The sequence below is a fragment of the Heteronotia binoei genome, chromosome 13 (genome assembly GCF_032191835.1).
Source record: "Heteronotia binoei isolate CCM8104 ecotype False Entrance Well chromosome 13, APGP_CSIRO_Hbin_v1, whole genome shotgun sequence".
In the NCBI taxonomy this organism is placed as follows: domain Eukaryota; kingdom Metazoa; phylum Chordata; class Lepidosauria; order Squamata; family Gekkonidae; genus Heteronotia; species Heteronotia binoei.
In genome coordinates, this window is record NC_083235.1 from 45499574 (window position 1) to 45521733 (window position 22160).

At 45.6% G+C, this 22160-nt stretch overlaps 1 protein-coding gene across 1 annotated transcript in view; it reads left to right on the forward strand.

The window, feature by feature from the left end:
- Nucleotides 1–21069, forward strand: part of TAMALIN (trafficking regulator and scaffold protein tamalin) — a 30260-nt gene extending 9191 nt beyond the window's left edge. Inside the window, exons 2-8 of the mRNA XM_060252413.1 lie at nucleotides 9057–9106; nucleotides 15044–15098; nucleotides 15621–15723; nucleotides 17926–18019; nucleotides 18158–18224; nucleotides 19314–19380; nucleotides 20529–21069. Of these exons, the coding sequence (XP_060108396.1) occupies nucleotides 9057–9106; nucleotides 15044–15098; nucleotides 15621–15723; nucleotides 17926–18019; nucleotides 18158–18224; nucleotides 19314–19380; nucleotides 20529–20983 (891 nt within the window). The 3' untranslated portion in view covers nucleotides 20984–21069. The remainder of the gene's footprint in view (nucleotides 1–9056; nucleotides 9107–15043; nucleotides 15099–15620; nucleotides 15724–17925; nucleotides 18020–18157; nucleotides 18225–19313; nucleotides 19381–20528) is intronic.
- The last annotated feature ends 1091 nt before the right edge of the window (nucleotides 21070–22160 follow it).

Sequence of the window (22160 nt, forward strand, 5' to 3'; positions counted from 1 at the left end):
GGCAGGATTTGTCACACATAAAAAATGATAGTGAATTATTCTTTTTAGGCCGCTTGGTTAAGTTGATGTTATGTTTTTTTTCTTTGATAGCTTTTATTTGGATATCCTGTTTTTTGTTCACCCAAACTTGATTGCTCAACATGATTTACAGTAGATTTCACACACATGACATTCAACGCGTTCTGCCTTGTAACTTTATATTTTATTTTACAAATATCCCACTTTTCTGCACTCACGAGGGCCACCATGCAAAACAGTGGGGGGCGGAGTCTTGCTACTAGGATAGGAAGGCATAATTCACTGCGGGACTTGTAAAATCTCTGTGCCAACTAGCGTTGCCAACTTCATTCTGAAAAATTCCTGGAGGTTTGGGGGAGATACCTAGAGAGTAAGCTCAGCTGGGACGTAATTCTATAGAGTGCATTTTCTGAAGCTGCCTTTTCTCCAGGTGAGCTGATTTCCATAGTCTGGAGACAGGGCCCAGTTCTAGAACTCCAAGTCCCATCTGAAGGTTAGCAGTCTCAGTGCCAGATAGGAGAAAAGCACCTGCTGCAATATGGGCAGGAAAAAGCAGCCAGCTGGCAGTGGTTCATGCCATGGAGATCCTGCCCATGAGAAGGTGTGGAAGCCATTACCTACAGCCAACACGCTCTCTAGCTTTTTGGCTTTGTATCAGCCGCTTGCTTTGGTGAGCCGGGTCGGTAGTGAACGCAGCTTGCAGCACTGCCATGTTCTTGACAGGCTTTGGGCCGTTGCTTGTGATCTCTGGAAAACGCCAGCTGTGTTCAACCCAGCCGTAACCCTGGAAAAGCAGCCCCCACGCATAGCAGGAAACTAGTCACTCTCCCAGCCAGGAGATGAAAAGCCTGTTTGTTTACAGAGCCATCAGTTGGTTGTGAGGAGGAAGGGGGGGGGGGAATGATGTAGCTCATTTCACTTTCAAAACTCTGCAGCATGTAATTATTTGCATGCCTCTTTTGCTTTGTGTCCAAGATCACAATCATTGGGGAGGCTTAAACCTCCCCTCCTGTGCTGTTTCAGAGGAAGAGGCACCTTCCCTCCCTTGTGCCAAGCTATGGCGGCTAGGAGTCCATCCTCAACCGAAAGGATGTTTGGTGTGTCTCCCTCTTGCAGCCAGCCGCCTCCAGCTTGAGATTGGAAGCACATGTTTGCACAAGCGTCTGTGTTTAATTACCGATGGAGACAGCAGTCTTAGCAGGTCTGTGGCTGTTCTTCTGCATGTTCAGGGCCAAGAACCAAAGCGAGGGTGGGAGTGAAAGGGGGATAATCAAGCTTATGTGAAAGGCAAGCATCCCCTCTCAGCTGGCTGCCATTTGGAGCAGCTTCTGTTACTTCTGGGTCTTGCTGGGCTCAGGAAGGCCCTTGCAAAGGCCTGTTTGTGTATTCTTGGAGTTCTTTCCTCCCTGTGGCTTGCTATAAAGGCTCCCTTGGCCACAACTATCTGGTCAGTTGGCTCAGACTCTGAACAGCAAAGAGGTTTGCTATTTGCACAGACTCTGTACATAGCTGTGACACACACTCAAGAATCTGACCAACAGTGCTGAGTCTTCAAGACTTCAGCCCATTGGCTCACAGTTGTGCTTTGCTGCAAAAACTCCATTGTTCACTTGAATGTCCACACAAGGGAGAGCTTAACATTCAAGAGAGGAAAGCATGTTTAGCTTCTATTTAAATGGGCCTTGAGCAAAAATGGAAAAAGTATGGCATTTTGAAGTAAGGTATGAAGCTTTAGGTTTGACACGCCAGCTAGGCAACACAAAGTTTTCTTATACTGTTGGTATCGACCTCCAAGGAGATATTTGAATGGCAGACAGGCATACCTGCACTGGGGCCAGCAGCCTTTCATGACTAAAGAACAATTTTTTTGTCAAAATTCAGAGCAAGTGACAAGCCCATATAAGAGCTGATTGGCATAATTGGAAATACTTATCATTACTGATGGCTAACGTGCTGATAATCCGCAAAATTTCTGTAGCCCAAACACTGGTGGTCAAAAGAGGTGATACAGCCAACATCTCACAATAATGAACACAGTAGCATCCCAAACAGTTGTTTTAGTGCACTGGCATAAATCTATGCATAGTTTACACTTGAATTACTGGCAGCTGTTCACTTTTTGACCAATTTCTCATTTGTAGTTGTTCTGCCCCCTGACTTTTGCTTTCTGCAGCTCAAGTGATCAGTTCCCCGCCAGTTGCTACGCAGATACATTTTGACGTGCAGCTCCCTCCAGTTTACCCCCAGGCTTCCTGATTGGCAAAAAGCAAGATCAAGAAGCTTTGGGGAAAATTGGAAAGAGTCGCAGGTCAAAATCTACTCACGCAGCAACTAGTGAGGAAGCAGTCACTTGAACCACAGAAAGCAGAAGCCCAGGAATGGAACAACTGCTAGTGAGGAATTGGTGCTTATTTCCTTTTCTGCAAGTTGTCTCTGAGAAGTGCTGTGTGCGTGTGTGTTGTGCCGTCAAGTTGCTTCCAACTTACAGCTACCCTGTGAATTAACAACGTTCAAAGCATCCTATCATTAATAGCTTTGCTCAGGTCCTACAGATTGAAGGCCATGGCTTCCTTTATTGAATCAATCCATCTCATGTTGGTTCTCCCCAAAGCTTTTTCGGTAGAAAAAGCCCAGCAGTAACTCATTTGCATTTTAGGTCACACCCCCTGGTGTCACCAATGTTTCATATAGGACTTGTTTGTAGAAAAAGCCCAGCAGTAACTCATTTGCATTTTAGGTCACACCCCCTGGTGTCACCAATGTTTCATATAGGACTTTTTTGTAGAGAAAGCCCAGCAGGAATTCATTTGCATATTAGGCCACACACCCCTGATGCCAAGCTAGCCGGAACTGTGTTCCTATGTGTTCTTACTAAAAAAAAAGCCCTGGTTCTCCCTCTTCTGATTCCAGCTGTCCCAGCACTGACTACAGTCCAATGGAAATCTTTGCCTGCCACTCCTTTCACATGCTGGTTATTCTAGAATTGCACCTACAACTCCAGTAAACCGGGGTCTCCAACCCCTGGTCCGTGACCTGCTAGCAACCAGGTGTGGAGAGAGACAGAGCAGCCCCGCTGTCCCTTTCACCCACATAGGACCCAGGCACCGGTGGATGAAGGAGGCAGCGCGGCCTCGCTCCTCTTGCAGGGAAAGGCAGCCTTGGAACAAGGCCACATCGCCTCTTTCATCTGCTTAGGTCCTGGGCTGGCAGAAAGGGCAGTGCTGCTGTGACCTTAGCCTACCACTCATTTATAGACCCCCACACATCAGCAGGGGTCTTTAAATGGGAGGGGGAGGCCAATTGGCCTTCTGCTGCCTGGCCACCTAGTGGAGAGGTGGCAGAAACAGCTCCTGTCGTCCTCCCCATTTAAAGACCCCTGGAGGGGGGCAGGGACAGGGACAGGGCGCGGGCTGGGGGGGGGCAGCCTGGGGCAGCAAAAACCCCAGCACTGCCCCTCCACCAGTCTGTGGAAAAATTGTCTTCCACAAAACTGGTCCCTGGAGCCAAAAAGGTTGGGAGTCACTGCAGTAAACCTTACCTTAAAGATATATTTTATTAAGAGAGTCCTATTTGGTTGTCTGCTGAGGTACATCTGGCTCTAGAGCCATAGGCCCTTGTACTTGCATCCATACACAGCTGTTGGGAAATGGGAACTTCTTGAGGGTGTGCTGGGAATGTCCATCAGTACCAGGAAACATTTCTGTGTATTGATGGATTTTTCTTCTACATTTTCTCAGAGCACTGAGTTTGGTGGCATGTTTGTTTACCAGGTTTAAATGGACTGCTATTTCCAGACATAGTAACTTAACTTACCAAGCTCTGCTTTTGGTAGTGTAGGGCAGTGGTCCACTGAGCTGTTAACATGTGACAAGAAGGCATATGCTATCAGCGATTTGATAAGAAGAGAAGCAGTTGGAGATATGGACTTACTGGTGTCAAGGGCAGGATCATGGGTAGCAGACCAAAAAAAGCTAAGGACAAGAGCCAAGCACCAGGAAGTCTTCACTTTTGAGGAACAAGTGATGGATCAGAGCCATGGAGGCAATCCTCTCCACTCCTGGGTGACCTCACCTTGTTGTCATGCTCTGGCCATCACATTTAAAGGGACTGCATACCTTTTAAATGCCTTCCCTCCCTTGGAAATAATGGACAGGAGCACCTTCTTTTGGGGCTCATAGAATTGAACCGCCTGGTCCAATCTTTTTGAAACTTGGAGGATACTTTAGGGAGAGGCTCTGGATGCTATGTTGAAAATTTGGTGCATCTATCTCAAAAAAAACAGGGCCCCCCCCAAAGCCCCAGGCACCTGCTGATCAATTCTCCATTATACCCTATGGAAATTGGTTCCCATAGAGAATGATGGAGTGCCCAGCAGACAATCCCCCACCCCCATTTTCTGATGACTCTGAAGTGGGGGGAGGGCCTCCAAACTGGGAGATCCCCTGCCCCCAGCTGGGGGTTGGCAACCCTACCAATAGTGGAAGCCTTTAGGCAAGAGCCAAAGGGCTCTCGGACCTTCCCCTGTGGCTTGACACCCATGATCTTGAATGAAGCTGACCCAATTGGACCTAGACCCACCGTGTTGTCCTGAAGGTTTTTTTTATATGTTGCTGAGTAGTTGTCTAATTATGTTTAGTGGGTTTTCCAAACAGCTTTGGGTCCCCCAGTGAGGACAAATGCTGGATATAAAATATTTAAATACATTATTGACTTGCTTACTGAACTGATCTTAACATGCATAATGGCTTTCTTAGAAGAGGGCAGGAGGGTGACAGGGATGGGAGGGGAATGTATCCGTTAGGGGGCAGGTTTCAGTCTGGGGCATCCAGCTGCCCAGCCCTGTGGTTGTTATCACTATAGGTGGCTGCATCGGTTAGTCCAGCACAACTGGAAACTAGTGAAATATTTACAGAGTAGGGAGAAGAAGCTCCCTGGTGCTGCTTCAGCAACCTGCTGCTCAAAGTGAAAAGTGTCTAGTTTGCAGAGGTTTTCATGGGGCTCCCTGGAGCCAGCTCAGAAGGGGCCGACTGCCCCACTTTTTGCTATCTTCTAGCCAAGAGATGTTATTGGCTCCGTCCTAAAGACTGCAGTTGTCCAGTCTCTGTAATGAGACCGGAGGTGGCAGGATATGTGTAAGCACTTCCCTACTGCACTCAAGGAGCTGTACTCTCTAATGCAGCTGAAGAGTGGGTGACCTTCTCTCTCCCCTTTAGCCCTCAGAGCCATCCCAGATGCCTGAGAGAGTGGAGTGGGCAGCCTTTTGCTCCCAGCATGCTGTTCTCCTGGGCCAGTATTCTCTAGCAGCATGAGGGGGCAGGCATGTACAAGCACAGGCCACAAGAAGGCAAGGCTTAAAAAAGAAGAATCTTTCCACCTGATTTGGTTGGGTCTGGACCTTCGCAGCTGCAGAGCGCCACTCGAGCCTTCTCATTCTTCCCACAGCTCCCAGCATCTGTACCTGGGGCACCCTCTTTATTGACAGGCCTAAGCATTTGAATTGGGGTGACCTAAATCCCAAGTCCAGCTGCAGTGTTACTAGGAATCCCTGTCTTTTGGGTTCCCACTAGCAAGCTCTCCAGGTGAGGTTCTGACCTCAGAACTCTGCTTAATAAACCTGGGCTTCAAAAAGCTTGCGAATGAGCCGCAGTTCTTGAGGAAGTACCACTTTGAGCTTGCACACAGCAGTTTGAAAGCCTGGCAGTCATGTTAGGCTTGAGAAAACAAGGGTGTGTATGCACAGGGGGTGTTGTGCACTTAGATGCAGGCCTCAGCTGACGTGCTGAAGCATCCACATTGGAGTGTGAGCAGATGTTTACTTTTAAGCGTAATTCCAATTGCATGTGTGTCTCTTTAATAGAAACCTGCTGCCTGCTCTCTTGGCTGATCTCAAAAAGATGTTGAGTTCAGTGACAGAACCAAAGACACACACGTTTGCACACATCGCGCAACTTGGAAAACTTAATGACAATGCTCTGTCTTTTATTACCAACTGCTGTTTGTGACTCTGCCAAGATGTCTGACATTCTCCATGCTAAATCTGAACTGGAATGCGGGGCCTCCACCCACCTCTGAGGGTGGTGGGGATATATTTATGTTAATAGATTTGGCTAATAGACCCTAGCCTCAGCTCCCATCATGCACTGGGGCCACCCCTTTGCTTAAATACCCAACAATGAGAGGGTTTGTTCCGGATGGGCTAGATGATTAATTTATTTAAAAATTGGGCTTTGGGTAAAACAAAGCCCTTCTCTCCCAAAGATTTTTCATTTCCCTGTGGCACTGAGCCATATGGCTTTTAAAAGGCTGCAGTGTTCAGAACGTGACTTTAATTGTGCCTATTTGACATCCAAACTGGTGGTGGGTGTTCAGCAGCTGCAAGAGACCCTCTTTTGAATTTGTAATCTCAAGTCAAGTCAGTATCTGAAACATTTGACTTCAGGGCTTCTGAGGGTGGGAGGGGGGTTCTTTGAAAAGCCACCCAAATGCTCAGGTTTATGCAGGACCTGGTACTTGGGTATCCTAGAGGACATAACTCACCAATAAATAAGGTTATTCACTTCTGGTCTCCGATCTTTATGCAGATTCTCAGGCACAGAGAAGGCTAAATCTGAAAAGTTCCAGCATACCTTGGAGGCACAGTCGTTTGCCAAGGCAAAGAGCTGTGTGTGCCAAATGGCATTTGAATGAGTTGCCCAAGTCAAGTTAATGGGGTGGACACAGCTACTCCATTGAGCAAGGTTTTAAGCTTTCCCCGCAGCCTGAGGAACCTTCCTTCAGTTTCAGTGGCATTTTCTGTAATGAAGTTGGAAAAAGCCTCTTTAGAGGATGGTTGGAACCATGGCAATGACATTTAGCATGGGTGTAGTAAACATGTGGACAAAGGGGACCCAATAGATGTTTTTTACCTTGACTTCCAGAAAGCTTTTGATAAAGTTCCTCATCAAAGGCTCCTAAGTAAGCTTGAAAGTCATCGGAATTATTAGGAAGGGAACTGAAAACAAATCACCCGGTATCATAATGCCCTGTATAAATCGATGATGCGGCCTCTTTTGGAGTAGTGTGTACAGTTCTGGTCACCACACCTCAAAAAATATAACATTGTAAACAGTGCAGAAAAGGGCAACTAGAATTATTAAAGGGTTTCCCTATAAAAAAAGGTTAAAACACTTGGGGCTCTTTAGCTTGGAGAAACATCAACTGAGCGATGACATGATATAGGTTTACAAGATTATGCATGGGATAGAGAAGGCAGAGAAAGAAATACTTTTCTCCCTTTCTCACAATATGAGAACTCGTGGACACTCAATGAAATTGCTGAGTAGTCGAGTTAGAACAGATAAAAGGAAGTACTTCTTCACTTAAAGGGTGATTAACACATGGAATTCACTGCCACAGGAGGTGGTGACAGCTACAAGCATAGACAGCTTCAAGAGGGGATTGGATAAACATATGGAGCAGAGGTCCATCAGTAGCTATCAGCCACAGCGTATTGTTGGAGCTCTCTATCTGGGGCAGTAATGCTCTGTATTCTTGGGCTTGGGGGCGAACAGTGAGAGGGCTTCTAGTGTTCTGGCTCCACTGATGGACCTCCTGATGGCACCTGGGGTTTTTTACCACTGTGTGACAGAATGTTGCACTGGATGGGCTATTGGCCTGATTCAACATGGCTTCTCTTATGTTCTTATAGCATTTTTTACCCTGCATTGAGTAGTCCAGGCTAGCCAGTCTCATCAGGTCTTGGAAGCTTAGCAAGGTCAGCCTTGGAGAGTACTTAGATAGGAGACTGTCAGGGAAGTCCAGCGTTGTTATGCAGAGGCAGGCAAGGGCAAATCATCTGTTTGACTCTTGCCTTGGAAACCCATGAAAGGTCTCTGTAAGTCAGCTGTAACTTAGCAGCAAAAAAAGAGCACCTTTTGGTTGCTCATTAAAGCCATTTACATATGTTACCTTGAAGACTGGAGGTAGCCATGTTGGTCCATCGAAAAATTCCAAGAAGTGTATCGCTGCCTGTTTGTTCTGACCAACCAAAATTTCACAACCGTAAGTAAGCATTTGGGATCACCAGAACTCTTCATCATGCTGGAAGAATTCTGGCCAACTCAGAACTTGTTGGTCACTATGTTGCGATATCTTGGTACATCTTAATAGAAAGGTATCACATTATTGTGTTTTGAACAGACAAACCTCAGCATTGCTTTTCAAGAGTGCTGTAAGATAGGCCAAATTATCACAGTATAGCCCCTGGTGGGAGATGGGCAGTAAGGAGGTGGTGACTTGCCTGTTGCTAATATGAAATCTGAAGTGGGGACTTAACAGCTCATGCTGTTAAGAGCATCATAAACTGCATCTTGGGATTTTCCACTCTATAAAAGCTTGCTCACATTCAGGGCTTTTTTTGTTGCAGGAATTCCTTTGCATATTAGGCCACACCCCTCATGTAGCCAATCCTCCAAGAACTTGCAGGGCTCTTAGTACAGGACCTACTGTAAGCTCTTGGGGGATTGGCTACACCAGGGGGTGTGGCCTAATATGCAAAGGAGTTCCTGTAGCAAAGTCTTGTTGCACTTTCAAGATTAGTCAATTTACTGAAGCAGAAGTTGGCAGACATCTGATTGAAGGGGGCTCTAGCCCACAAAAGTTTATCCCTCAATAACTCTGGTAACCTTTAAGGTGCCACAAGAGTCCTTTTTGATATACGGTAAATACTGCACCGTAGTATTTGAGATTATGGCTTGTTTGTTTTCCCCCCCCAAGGATGTCAGAGGTCAGGAAATGGACTTTTTACTCTTTCCCCAAGATTAAAATGTAGGGACTTCTCAGAGCTATAAAGAGCCCTGGTCAGGAGGGCACGGTACTCCCAGCTCAAACACTCTTCCTATTCTGGTATATTTTAGGATCTAATACAGGTGTAATTCTCTGGCTTCAAATCCCTGAAATAGATCACTTATGCCTATGCTGTCACTGGAGCCATACTGTGCTTGTCTTTCTCACTCCATGTTCTTTATCAGTTAATTATTTTGTTGTTGCTTCTTCCTCAGGACTCTGGATTCAAATGGCGATCTCTCAGCCAGTCACCTGAGCAGCACAGGTATGTAGCTTTGTTCCTTTCCTGCCAGGAGAATTGAGTGGGATCAGCATATTCTGTTCTGGCTGCAGTTTAATACAGAAAATAGGCATGAAGCCCTTGCAGTTTTCTTTCTTTGGCTGTTTTAATAAGAAAGCAACCCTTAATGTCTGACAAGTACATAATCATAGTAAGTTTGCATCCAGAATGTCACCCTCAGGGTTAATTTATTTCAGTGCGGCTTGTTAATCACTGGTCACATCTGTGACACGTGCAGCCACTCTCTGGTGGCCTCAGCTCTGTTTGTGGTCTCTGGGGGTGTGAATGGCATTCAGGGAGGGGCTTTAATGATGGGCCCTGCATTCATACCTCTGAATGAGGAGTTCCTTCAATAGCAACAATAGCTTGGCTGATTTCTAAAGACTGAGTGCAAATGGATCATCTGGGGGAGTTTTTGACATTTCCCCCTCCTGTGGCTTGCTTAATAGGGAGTAGAGACCTTGGCCTTTATACACATGGGTTAATTCCCAGAGCATTGTTGGGCCATTTTGGCTTTCTCTGGGGGGTACTCTTGAGAATGACAGATGCTTAATCAGGACTTACACCCTCTTGCAGTGCTGAGATACGGCTCTTGCATCAGGAGGTGGTTCTGGGCTTACAGCTGCAAACAGAATTCCCCAAGATAACACATAGGGCGTTTTTGCACTGACCTTAATCGGCAGCGATGTCCTCTTCACCGCGCAGGATCTGCACGGATTTCGCACCAATTGCTGCGGAGCACCCGGAAGAGCCGCAAAGTCCCGCGGCTTTTGCGGCGCAAATGGAAACTGGTTTTTGGCGGTTTCCATTTGCACTGCAAAAGCCGCGGGACTTTGCGGCTCTTCCGGGTGCTCCGCAGCAATTGGTGCGAAATCCGCGCAGATCCTGCGTGGTGAAGAGGGACGTTGCTGCCGATTAAGGTCAGTGCGAAAACGCCCATAGTCTGCTTATTCTCCTGAGGACTGTAATTTAAATCCATTTCTGTTCACTTTCCAAACAAACTCCACAACCAGATCATGGTGGCCAGGCAACCTGCAGACAATATCTTCCACAGTGCTTTAATTAACACTATGCCTCCCAGTCTTTGCCCTGACAATAAACTACAATGTTTCATCAACATTATTTCCATTTTGTTGGTGGGAATCAAAGCAGGGGATGCTCATGTGTCCATGGAGTTGGAACCCAGATCTGTAGCAGATAGGATCAAATACTTCATTCATTGAATCTGTTTGGTAAAGAGAAATGAGAGAAGCCTGTATTGGTTGCACAGCCACTGATCCAGTCCCTTAGCATGTGTGAAAAGTAGGGAATCCAGGATATAAAATCAGTAGGCCCTGTAAGAAGTAATTAGGAGACTGCTTCCATTGTCATGGTGGAAGTTTTATCACCTCCCCACTCTTACAGGAAATAAACAGAAACTGCCATCCCCCTATCATCTGAATTGGTTTGGCAATTGGACTTTTCTGGATAGCTAATGAATGGATGGGCAGAGGCTCGGTTAAATGGTCCTCTAGTCCCTGACTGGAATTCAGTTGAGTTTTGCTGCATGATCAGAAAGGCTCAAAAGATGTATAGATACTGGTCAAGAGCGCAGTGGCTTTTTAAAGGCTTGGGGTTGAAGATTCTTCTGATAAAAGGAATCAAGAGCACTTGGCAAGTGCAGTTATTGAATATCATGCTTCCGTTCCTCCAAATGGAAAGATGACACCATCAATGTGTTTTAACAAGTGCACAGTTAAATTGTGGAACTTGCTGCCAGAGGATGTGATGATGGCTGCCAAGTTGGAAGGCTTTAAAAGGGGAGTGGACAAATTCATGGCGGATGGAGCTATCAGTGGCTACTAGTCAGGATGGACAAGTATTTTCTCCAGTATCAGAGGCAGGGTATCAGTTGCAGGGGAGTGCAGAGTGGAGGATGCTGTTGCAGTCATCCTTCTTGTGGACTTCCTACAGGCAGCTGATTGATGGATCTTTGGCCTGATCCAGCATGGCTCTTCTTGTGTTCTCTTTGTCACTGCTTTGCTTTCAGTTTTCAGAATGATTTGGCACCTCCTTTAGCTTTTTCTGAAACATCAACCTGCTCAGAAAGGGAATGTGAGTTTGCTCCTCAGGCACAAATAGAGGGGTAAAGGAAGCATCTTACCATATTGCTGGGTGTGATTTTGTTTGTTAATGAAGGGGAAAGAAGCTTCAAGCAATGATACCTGGCAATCGGGCCGAGGGTGACTGGGCCCAGCTGCCTTGGAATCAGTTCAGTGCATCCCATTAAGTCAGCACGTCAAGAGAAAGGCTCTTCCTTTGACATATGAGCCAGGGAAATCCTTCACAGCAAGCCAAAGGGCAGCATCTTCTGTGAAATGCTTCTCTAAGCCCAGAATCAAGTTACGTAAATCATATTGCATGCTAGATATGCTGACTTCTGTGTCTGGGCACCGTGGCAGAACAAGTAGTCCAAGGGCTGGGCTTCCCTCTGCCACATTCAACCCAGAGCTAAAAGTGTAGAAGGGCGAAGGGCTATTGTTCAGTGGCAGAGCACATGCTTTGCGTATGCAAAGTCTTTTGCATCTCTTGTTTAAATAGTCAGATTACAGGTGTTGGAAGAGACCTTTATCTGCTCACCCTTGAAGAGCTGCTGCTAATCAGATGAGAAAAGGCAGATCTAGATGGACCAGTGGTCTGATCGATCGATCTGTCTGTCTCTCTCTCTGTCTCTCTCTCTCTCTCTATCTGTCTGTCTGTCTGTCTGTCTGTCTCTGTCTCTCTCTGTCTCTCTCTGTGTGTCTCTGTCTCTGTCTCTCTCTCTCTCTCATATATATATATATATATATATATATAGGGCAGATTACAGGCATAATAAAACAGTTAAAACCACAATAAAATAATGAAACAGTCAAAATCAAGCATAACAAGAAAAATACAGCATAGGTGGTGCAGGCACATTATACAGATTAAAACATACATGTCATCTAATAGTCAAGATGGTAAATTAATAGGTCATTGTAGGGGAGGACAATTAGATGGTATGGACAGTGAAATGAGGACATCCGCTTGCCTCATCCAAAAGCATTATGTTAATAATAATAATATTATAAACTGTACTCCCTTGAAGAGTTCAGGGCAGTGTACAACATAAGTGAACATACAATAGTTAAAACAATAAGTAACAGTTATTAATGCAAATAAAATCAGTAAGATAATGTATACCAGATCATAGATGGCATACTGTTCTTCCTCTTCCTCCGCAGGGTGAGTCATAGGTTGGCTACACCAAAAGGCCGTCACTATCCTCAACCATAAGCCCAGTGGAACATCTCCATCTTATAAGGCCCCACAAGGTGCAGATGTCACTAGGCAGAAAGCTCCAGGCAGGAGCCAAGGCTCAAAAAGCACTGGCTGGCTCTGCCTTCTGTGTCTGGGCGCAGTGGCAGAACAGTCCTATAGGTACGCTGGTCCCAGACCATTAAGGGTCTTAAAGATTAAAACCAAAACCTTGAAGTACTCAGCTTTTCACAATTGATGCCAAAGAGATCTTTAACCTCCAATAACTTAGATCTGGTGCCTGTTGTGGGGTGAGGAAGGGAATGTGATTGTAAGCTACTTTGAGACTCCTAAGGTAGAGAAAAGTGGGGTATAAAGAACCCCAACTCTTCTAAAAGGAAGAATTTCAAATGCCATTTTCAGCCCTGCTTGTGAAACATCTTTTTAATCCATCTGTTAATTTACCATCTTAGTTTGACACCTCCATCAGCATATATTGGCTATTGTATCTAAAGAAAACCTCCATGTACAGAGGGAGCAAATCTCTGAATGCCAGTGCTAGGAGGAATTGTCGAGGGAAGCCTTGGCTTCCAGGGCAGCTGGTTGGACACTGTGTGAAACTGAATGCTGGACTAGATGGACCACTGGTCTCAGCCAGCAGGGCTCTTCTTATGATCAGTTACATTTCCTTCCCCTGCAAAAAAAAACCCACACACCTGCTAAGCATAACCTAGGCATCTTGGTGCATTTGGACCCAGTCTCCCTCCCCCTCCACCTGCCCCCCCCTACACACACACACACACACACTTGTTACCTTGCAGCGTGAGTGTGTAAATTCTGTATCTGATGAATTTGGTATCAGGTGATGAACCTGTATTAGTGAACTATCCTGACCAAAGTGACTAAGAAGGATTGTTCCACATTGAGCTTCCTGTCTGGGTCAGTCTAATCAATTGTGCATGTGTGAAGGTAATCTATCATTGATGCATCAGGATATTTCTGATTTTGATCTACCTCCTCAGCCGGAATGGTAGAACATAACTATAAAACAGGCCCATGCAGCAGCCTTGTAAAGAATCAAACCCCTAGTCTATCAAGGTCAGCATTATTGCTCTGACTGGCAGCAGCTCTCCAGGATCTCAGCTTGGAGGTCTTTCACATCACCTCTTATCTTCTACTGAGCTATGGTTGCACTTGGAAGATGAAAGGAGAGGAGGTAGCTCAGAAAGGATGCTAGAAAGGAAGGCGGTAAGATATTGCCGTCTACTCCATTCAGGAAGCAGATGTTTTAGTAATTGTCTCCTCTCCTCTAGTGCAGTGCTTTGCATTGGAGGATTTTTGTATTGTTGCTTGTCAGTGAAACTCGCTGCCTCAGGATGCTGCCTCAGGGCCATCCAGTTCTGTGGTCATGTGCATATAGGTCACATGCTAACATGAGAATTAGCATAGCAGAGTGGAATAATCTGGAAGAGGACTCTGGTTCAAATTTTACCTGTGCCACAAACTCACTAGGATGGGCTTCAGCCATTTTCTAACCACCCCGCCCATCTGTTATATAATGATACTTGCCTTATAGGGGTTTTGTAAGGGTTGAAACGTGTGAAGAAGCTGTATAAATGTTCAGCTCAACTTTGCTCCAATGGGTGTTCATTGCAAACATGGCACATGAGAATCAATGAGAGATTATATATTTCTCAGCTGTAACCATATCCTGTATTCCTTATAGTTTATTAAATTATTTTAATTTAATTTATTAAATTATTTTAATAGCTTTATATGTTACTTTAATGCAACTCACCCAGAATGTGTTCCATTAATGGATTATTAATGGATTATTACTCATGTCTAATTTAAATCCTATAAATATTGATATTGTAATATCAGTACCAAAAGCTTTTTCTAAGTGATGCCATAGGAAAGTGTCACTGGGCAGTCTTTCAAAAGACGGTCTCTTAGGCAGTGTGGTTATCTGCTTTGTGCAGCATATCCAAAGGAACTGAAACATGGTGCTGTTCTTCAATGGTGACCCTGTGCACTAACAGCAGGAATCCAGCAAGTGAATGGTTAACTTGCTGGAAGACTTCCCTGGATTAAAGTTTTAGTGCATATATACATGTTAAAGACATTTGTGGTACGGGTTGCTTGTTTGCTAATGATTGTAAAATATCCAGTTTCCGGTGACCTGATTTTGCCCTACTGCTGGCTGGGTTCACCTGCCGCTTTGATAATTAGGTTTCTGATCTTCTTCTGGCTGTGCTTTTGTGTCTGTATCCAGCCATTGTCATTCTGCCTGTTTGGAGCCTTTGTGAAGAAGGGATGGTACAGAAGAACATTTCTTTTCTTGCTTAGTCTCTTGGCTTAATGTGGGAGCAGGCTGGGTGGAAACCTAAAAAGGATGGATTAGTGCAGTGCAAATACTTGAAAACCCTGCAGGGCCAAAAGGCCTGATGTTGCTCTGTGCTTCTTTCCTGGCCTGTATTCTTGAGAGATCAATCACTGACCTACAAGCAAGGGAGTCATTTGGCTCGGTCATCTGGGGTAGCAGCTGAGCCCAGCCAATGGAGATGAGTCCTCAAGTGGCTATAGAAATGCCCTCTTTCCGTGTCCTGTGCTACTTTTGGGAAATTCCAGTTACTGACTTCTTTTTTGTGCATTTTTTTCCAGGAAGATGATCATGCTGGAGAAGGAAGAAGCTCAATCCTTTGGTTTTGAGATTCAGGTACATGCAGAGAGAATATCCCCATTGATTTCAAGTCCTGGGAGAACCTCACATCCTGCTGTCATATACAGACTCAGACGTCTGATCTGTCAAGTTCAGTATTGTCTGTTTTGACTGGCAGTGGCTCTCCAGACTCTTTGAGTGGAAGACTTTCACATCAGTTCCCACCTGCTTCTTTTCACTGGAGATCTTAAATTTTAAGATTTCCTAGTTTCTGGGGCCTAGCATCACACTCAGCTTCTTAGGCCTGGGTAGCAAAATTAAACATTTGACAAATACTGCATCTGCAGCACTGTATGATTTCAGAATCCAAAATACCTACTTGGGGAAATTCCCAGTCCTTAGGGAAATCTTTGTTTCTATGTTGTCTACTTTTGAATCTTTGGTGTCTGGAGGTGCCTCTTATACATGCAGATGTGTCTACCTGACTAGATAATGCTCAGACTGTGATGAAGTTTGGTTGTGATGAAGTTGCGTGATAGTCATCTAATAAACCCCCCTTTTCTCCTTGCTCTTTTTCAGACCTATGGGCTGCACCACCAGGACACCAAACGTGTGGAGATGTTCACATTTGTTTGTCGTGTACATGACGGAAGCCCAGCCCAGGTAGCAGGGCTTAAGCCGGGTAAGGGATGGCATGACCAAATAAGCTGCTCTGGGGTGTTGAGCCTTGTGCAATGGCTCATTTTGAGAAACGGTCGGCTTCAAAAACTGGGCAAATACTGATTGGGTTTCAGACATCTTGCTGCGTCGAACTTAGAACAGGAGACCTGGCAAACAGCCTGCTGAATATGCCGGAAGTAGGAAGCTCTATACCACCTTAGCATCTGCTTATTGTTCTCCACCCCAATTTCTTCATTTTGGGTGGCGCTGAGCTAGGAGCATGAAGAGGTCTAAAGAACACACTGAGCTCATCTAGGGTAGCATTTAGAAACCATTCTAGGGGAGGGGGACAGTGGAGGGAAGAAGTGGAAGTTGGTCTTCATGTTGCTTCACTTATTCCCCACCTTTTCCATCCTGGGATTCTTGCTGATGTACACAGGGCCCCCAGTCAGGCACTGGCCAGGTCTGGATCTGCCATATGGTTCACCTTGAGAGAAATAGCTGCTTCTTTTACTTCTGGTCTTTTGCCCTGATGATACCTCCTCCTTTTTGAGCCTGAAGCAACTAAAACTACTATATAGACCAAGCCAGGCAAATGTGAAAATTTGAGCCTCTGGCCTGGGGACACTTCATGCTGCCTGCTAGCTTGCCTCAAGTTGCTCATCTTTGCTGTGTTCAATCTGCATTTCTTCTGCCTACCTATTTCCCCTGTATCAGTTGCCCTCCAACTAATCACATATGGGGACGCTATGCAGGAGCAGATGGAGGTGGATTGTCTAAATGGTGGCATCAGTTGTCATGGTTGATATACCAATTGATGTTGTTATTATTGGGTTTTAATTGTTTATTGTTTTAAGATGTTGAATTATGTAATATTTATATCGTTATAACCCACCCTGAGCCTGCTTTCGGGGAGGGCAAGCTAGAAGTCGAAGATAAAGAGCATCAGAGCACTAATAGGCTGTGTATGTGCGGAGGTGTCCTCATGATGTTGCTGACTATATTTGCCCACACAAATAAAGCAGAACACAGTAGAAGATTCCAAACAAAATAATAAAGCAACTGTGTAGCCAAAACAAATCACTTAGTATCTTAAACAAGTTTACTTGAAAAACTTTCTATACAAAAGTGTCCTTTGCAGTTCAAAGTACCAAAAGGCACCACGTAAATAGTCTTGAAGTCCAAAAACTTGTCAAGAATCACTAAGGTGTGGTCAACCAAGGGTGTTTCAAACATGAATGGAACAGTGGAAACATTCAGAGGATGCCTGTGACACGGCGTACCGCAGCACTCTTTCTCAAACGCATAGAAATATTTTCCTAAATGCAGTACAGAGAAGGATGTTTTCATTGCTTTGCTCTTGAAAAAGCTGGAACTGCTTTCGGGTGGTTGTTCGAAATGCGCAGCAAGCCAAGTCAATTAATGCGTTGAGAGCTTCTACACATTTATCTTCGTGCTTCAGAAGGTGGAGAGGAGGGAGAAAGTGCTGCGGTGCGCCGTGTCACAGGCATCCTCTGAATATGTTTCCACTGTTCCGTTCATGTTTGAAACAGTCTTGGTTTGACCACACCTTAGTAGTTTTTTACAGGTTTTTGGACTTCAAGACTATTTATGTGGACCTTTTGGCACTTTGAACTGCAAAGGACACTTTTGTATAGAAAGTTTTTCAAGTAAACTTGTTTAAGATACTAAGTGATTTGTTTTGGCTACACAGTTGCTTTATTGTTTTGTTTAGACTGTATTTGCCCAGCTATTGCTGAGCTGAAGGATGGGCCAGCAAAACAATAAGAGCTGCACTGCCATGACTTCTAATGCTGCATCCCAGTGCTTGGGCAGAAGCCTGAGTTCAAGAAAAAAGAGTTTTGTAGACAGTGTTTTTCCACCTAATTATCTCCCAAGCAGAGAGTGTGTAATAGCTGATTTAAATTTGAGGAGCTAGAGAAACTGCTGAATAAGACTTGCAGTAGATAGCAAGTTGGGCTGTCTGAAGATCTGCAGTGAGTCCAGAGTGGAATGAATTATGCAGAATTAGTACAGTTTGCAAAATCTTTTTTGCAGACTTTGGGGGCTGCGTTAGCATGTAAATTTTACCTTTGTAGTGCAGATTATCCTTCCCCCCCCACCCACCCTGTACAGATACTCTGACAAAGAGAACTGAATGTGCTGGTTTAGTCCTTTTTTAGGTTACTGACATCTCTTCTTCCTGGTTCACTCTGTCCAATAGGAGACACAATTACTGGCGTGAATGGTCTCAATGTAGAAGGGATCCGCCACCGTGAGATTGTAGAGATCATCAAGGCATCTGGGAATGTGCTCAGGTGAGAAGGGAATGGTTCACACGAGGAGCTACAAGTCCCCCCAGCCCTTGCTGGCTCTTCCACAGCAATAATGTAATGGGGTTCAATTGGCATCAGTAACCAGAGCTATTGTGTTCCCCTCCCCTCACCCCAATTCAGACTGGAGACCTTGTATGGCACGTCAATCCGGAGAGCAGAGCTTGAGGCCCGACTGCAATACCTCAAGGTCAGTGGTGCTTCAGTGAAATGCATGCAGCAGAATATAAGGGGGGGGGGGGTGAGGACAGGATCACTGGATTTAGGGGTAACAAGAAATGGGTTGGAATTCGAGACCGAATGCAAAGTTGTTTTTTGACAGATGTATAGTCATGCAATAAAATGGTGGGAATACAAGGTTTTAATCTGATCATTTGGGTTTTAATATGATCATTTGGGTTTTATGCAATGAGTTTTCACAATAATTCACAGGGTTCCATCATAAAAGACTATTTCTGCACTGTCATGGCAAACAAGAGCGCTCTGTGGATGGTGGACATCAGGGGTGTATCCAGGAAGCTGCAGACTTTGTGGAGTGGAACTTTCCCCCCTCCATCTCCTGCTGCAGGCCATTGGCGCCACCCCCACAAATATTTTATTCCTGGTGGCCCACAGACCCTTAAAATTACCATTGGAGCAAAGTTGGTGTTTACAACTGAAGGGCAGAATTTGAGGAGGATTGCTGCCCCCTCTTCCAAAGATTTAAGTCTTTGGAACCCCATGGTTAGGTACATGCCACTCACTCTGGTCTCCTAGTAAATAAACCTTGCTCAGGTCAGGGAAGACTCAGGGGGGGAATCACCCTGGAGACATTGATACAGACCTAGCAGGGGCTGCTTCTTGGTCTTAAGTGGAACTCCTAAGTAAAGCTGATAACTCCCATGCATGCCCCTTGCAGAGTTGTGTATTTGGGCATCCAGCTGCCAGGGGACTGCACAGTTGCAGAGTTCAGTATCTGGCTGAGGGTTTGTCATCCTGAGAATGATTCCTGGTATGAGTTCTGTCTCTATGGCTGCTGATGGGGGAGTCAGAAAACACCTAGATGGTGCCCAGCCCCAGTGACAGCTCAGCAGGTGGAGTGGGGCAGCAGCGACTGGGTGAGGCTTTTGTACTTTCTTGTAGAGAGCTTCAGCTTTCTCCAAAGCCTTGCAGATTCTTTGAAAAATCTGGAAAGAATAAGCAGCTCAGCAAATATACATCCAAATGAAATTAAGCTGCAGAAAAGTGGTTTTATTCTGTGCATTTGCAGCTATAACTAATGAGCTGCTTTCCATTTCAGCAAACACTATATGAGAAATGGGGAGAGTATCGGTCACTGATGGTGCAGGAGCAGCGCTTGGTCCATGGTGAGTGGTGGTGGTGAGGAGGCAAGCAGCATCATAGCTGCAGAGCAGTTCCAAAATGGGTGGTAGGGTCCCCCCTCCAGCTCTGTCTTCCGCTGTGCCAAGCCGAGTCTCTCCCACGCATTCCCTTTATGACACAATGAATGCATTGCTAAGAAGAAGATCTCACCACAGCCCACCATATTTGTCTGGGGCGGGGGGAAAGGAGTTGCATTTTCCCAGCACTGTTTTGCTACTGAGTTGAAATGCCATGATTCCTCCAGGTGGGCCTATAAGACTGAATTGTATGGACTGTCTTTGCATGAGCATTCTGGGACTTACCCTGATCATTCTGATATATCATGGGAGGCATGCAACACAACTCAGCCTCCCAGTCTGTCTGTGACCTTTTTTAAACTCTTTCAGTTACTACCTTACTTGAGAGGACTTCTCACTATGCCAACCCCAGGAGCACTTGTGAGGCCCTTGAAGACTGCACAGTGGCAAACGTAGAGAGCCGCTCTCTTCTCCACTACGCTTGCCCTTTTGCTGATGAACATTTTCTTGTCATCTTTTTATTATGCTCCTTTAGTAGTAGTCCAGCCTCCATCTTCAGCTGACACATCCCATAATTGTGTTTTCATGCAGCATGCTCTTCAGCCCACTTGTTGACCATATTATGTGTGTGGTGGGTCTTGTGGCACTGGGGTTGGGCTAAAGCTCCTGCTAATACTGGGGTGAGAGGGGGCCGGAATCCAGGCTTTCTTTTCTGACCTAGAAAGTCCTCTGCCTTCTATGTACAGCTATGTAATTGAAGGCTGACTTGGGACTGCTAGAAAACTTGTGGTTCAGACTGGGGACCAGAACTACGGTGTGTCACCTGAGCCAAGTGGAAAACCCACTTCTCCCTCCATGTCAGACTAAGGAGACCCTGTGTCCAGATCCCCCTTTGCCATGAAGCTCACTGGATGGCCTTGGGCCAGTCATTCTCTCAACTGGATATACCTCACAAAATGGTAGAAGGTAAAAGGGAAGAGCTCTGAAGTCCTTGCTGGATGGGAAGGATTAAAGTGTGATGAACAAACATTCAGGCTTGGTTCTGTCTTTGTTTTTTTTTAGTTGGTCACATGTCCCCAAACTTACTTCAGTCATTCTCTGATTTCTCCTGCTAGGCATTGTGGTGAAAGACCCCAGCATTTATGACACCTTGGAGTCTGTGCGTTCCTGCCTGTACGGCACTGGGTTGGCCAAAGGGTCCATACCTTTTGGGATGTTGTTGCCAAGTTCAAGCAGCACTTACAGCAGCGTGGGCTGTGTCAGCACAGCCACAGAGGAGAGTGAGGATTCTGTGTATCAGACTTGCTTCTTTGACTCCGCCGATTCCTTGGACGCTCTCCCTGCAGCCGCCCAATTCACACGGCCTCGGCCAGCTTTAACCCGCAGTGCCAGTGTCAAATGTGCCAGCAGCAATGGAGCTGCCCGCTTCTGGGACAAGTCATGTGACCAAAAGAACTCCACGGGGACACCCCGGCCCAGGAAGAGCAAACACGGAAGCTTCCGCAAAAGGCTACTCAAGTTCATCCCTGGATTGAACCGTTCCCTCGAAGAGGAAGAGAGCCAGTTGTAAAGGGATGCACATGGTTAGGGAAGTGAGACTGGGCCAGATAGTGGCCAGACTGCCTCGCCTTTTTAAAAAACAAAAACAAAAACTGGGCTATTTATTTATTTATTTATTACCCACAAGAGGATTTGAACCTCTGTTGGGGTGGTTCAAAGGGCTCTAAATCGTTAAGCTTCCACACAGATCTCAAGGTCGGTAGGCTTGGGTGTGTTTTCCAGGAGATGGACATTGAAGTTGCTTTGGACTTGCTTTGGGCAGCTTGACTTCATGAAGAAACAAGCTGGTTGTAGATGTTGGTGAGAATTTGGGAGCAAAGGTGCAAGCCAGAGCCCTGGAAGTATTGAGGGAAGGGTTTCAGGAATCTCAAAAAGAAATATAGCAAACTGTAGGGCCAAAGAAGCACAAGTGATCTGGTGTTCTGTATTTCTGGGAGGATTGCTTTGAAGCAGCCATTCCAGGAACAGAGTAGAGAGATAGCTAATAATGCAACTGAGTTGCTGTTGCTTTTTAAAGGGGTTAGATGACTTGTGTGAAGAGATGGCCTGCTCTGGCCTCCGTAACCAGCAGGGAGGAGTTTTTTAAAAATGGAACCTTCTAGCAATCTTGGGTGGACATGGAATGTTAGTTGTGGGCTCTGTTGTAGGGCTGAAGGGGTGTTAGCAGAATTGGCATGTTGACCTGGGGCATGAAGTAGCATTGGGGTTTGAGGGCTGGTAGTTTGTATGTGGGGTGGTAGCCAGATCTGGGATAAAGATAGCTTTGGGAAGAGGTGTTTGAACTGCAGCTGAGAGGGCTATACAAGAGAGCTAAGGGGCACTGGGATAATAGGACTCTTAAGAACTGCAGAATGTCTGGCAACCCTGTTACTTTCTGATGAGTCCATCAAAAGTCAAGAACTGTAAAGATCTGACCTAAAGGCCTTTTTGCTCAGCTGCTTCTAAACCACAGTTTGAACAGTGGGACTACAGCAGGGCTTGTTGGAATGATCTGCGATAGCAAACAGCATTTTGTCACTTGAGTAATGGCCTTCTAATATTGAAAGAATCTGGAGATGTGGCTACAATGTAGGGGAATCTCCCCACATACACTCCAGTCCCAGAATGCGTGTGGTGTTGACTTCTGAGCTGCTGATCTCTCTGTAATCATCTCAGAGGAGCGCTCTTTAGCAGCCACATCCTGCCTG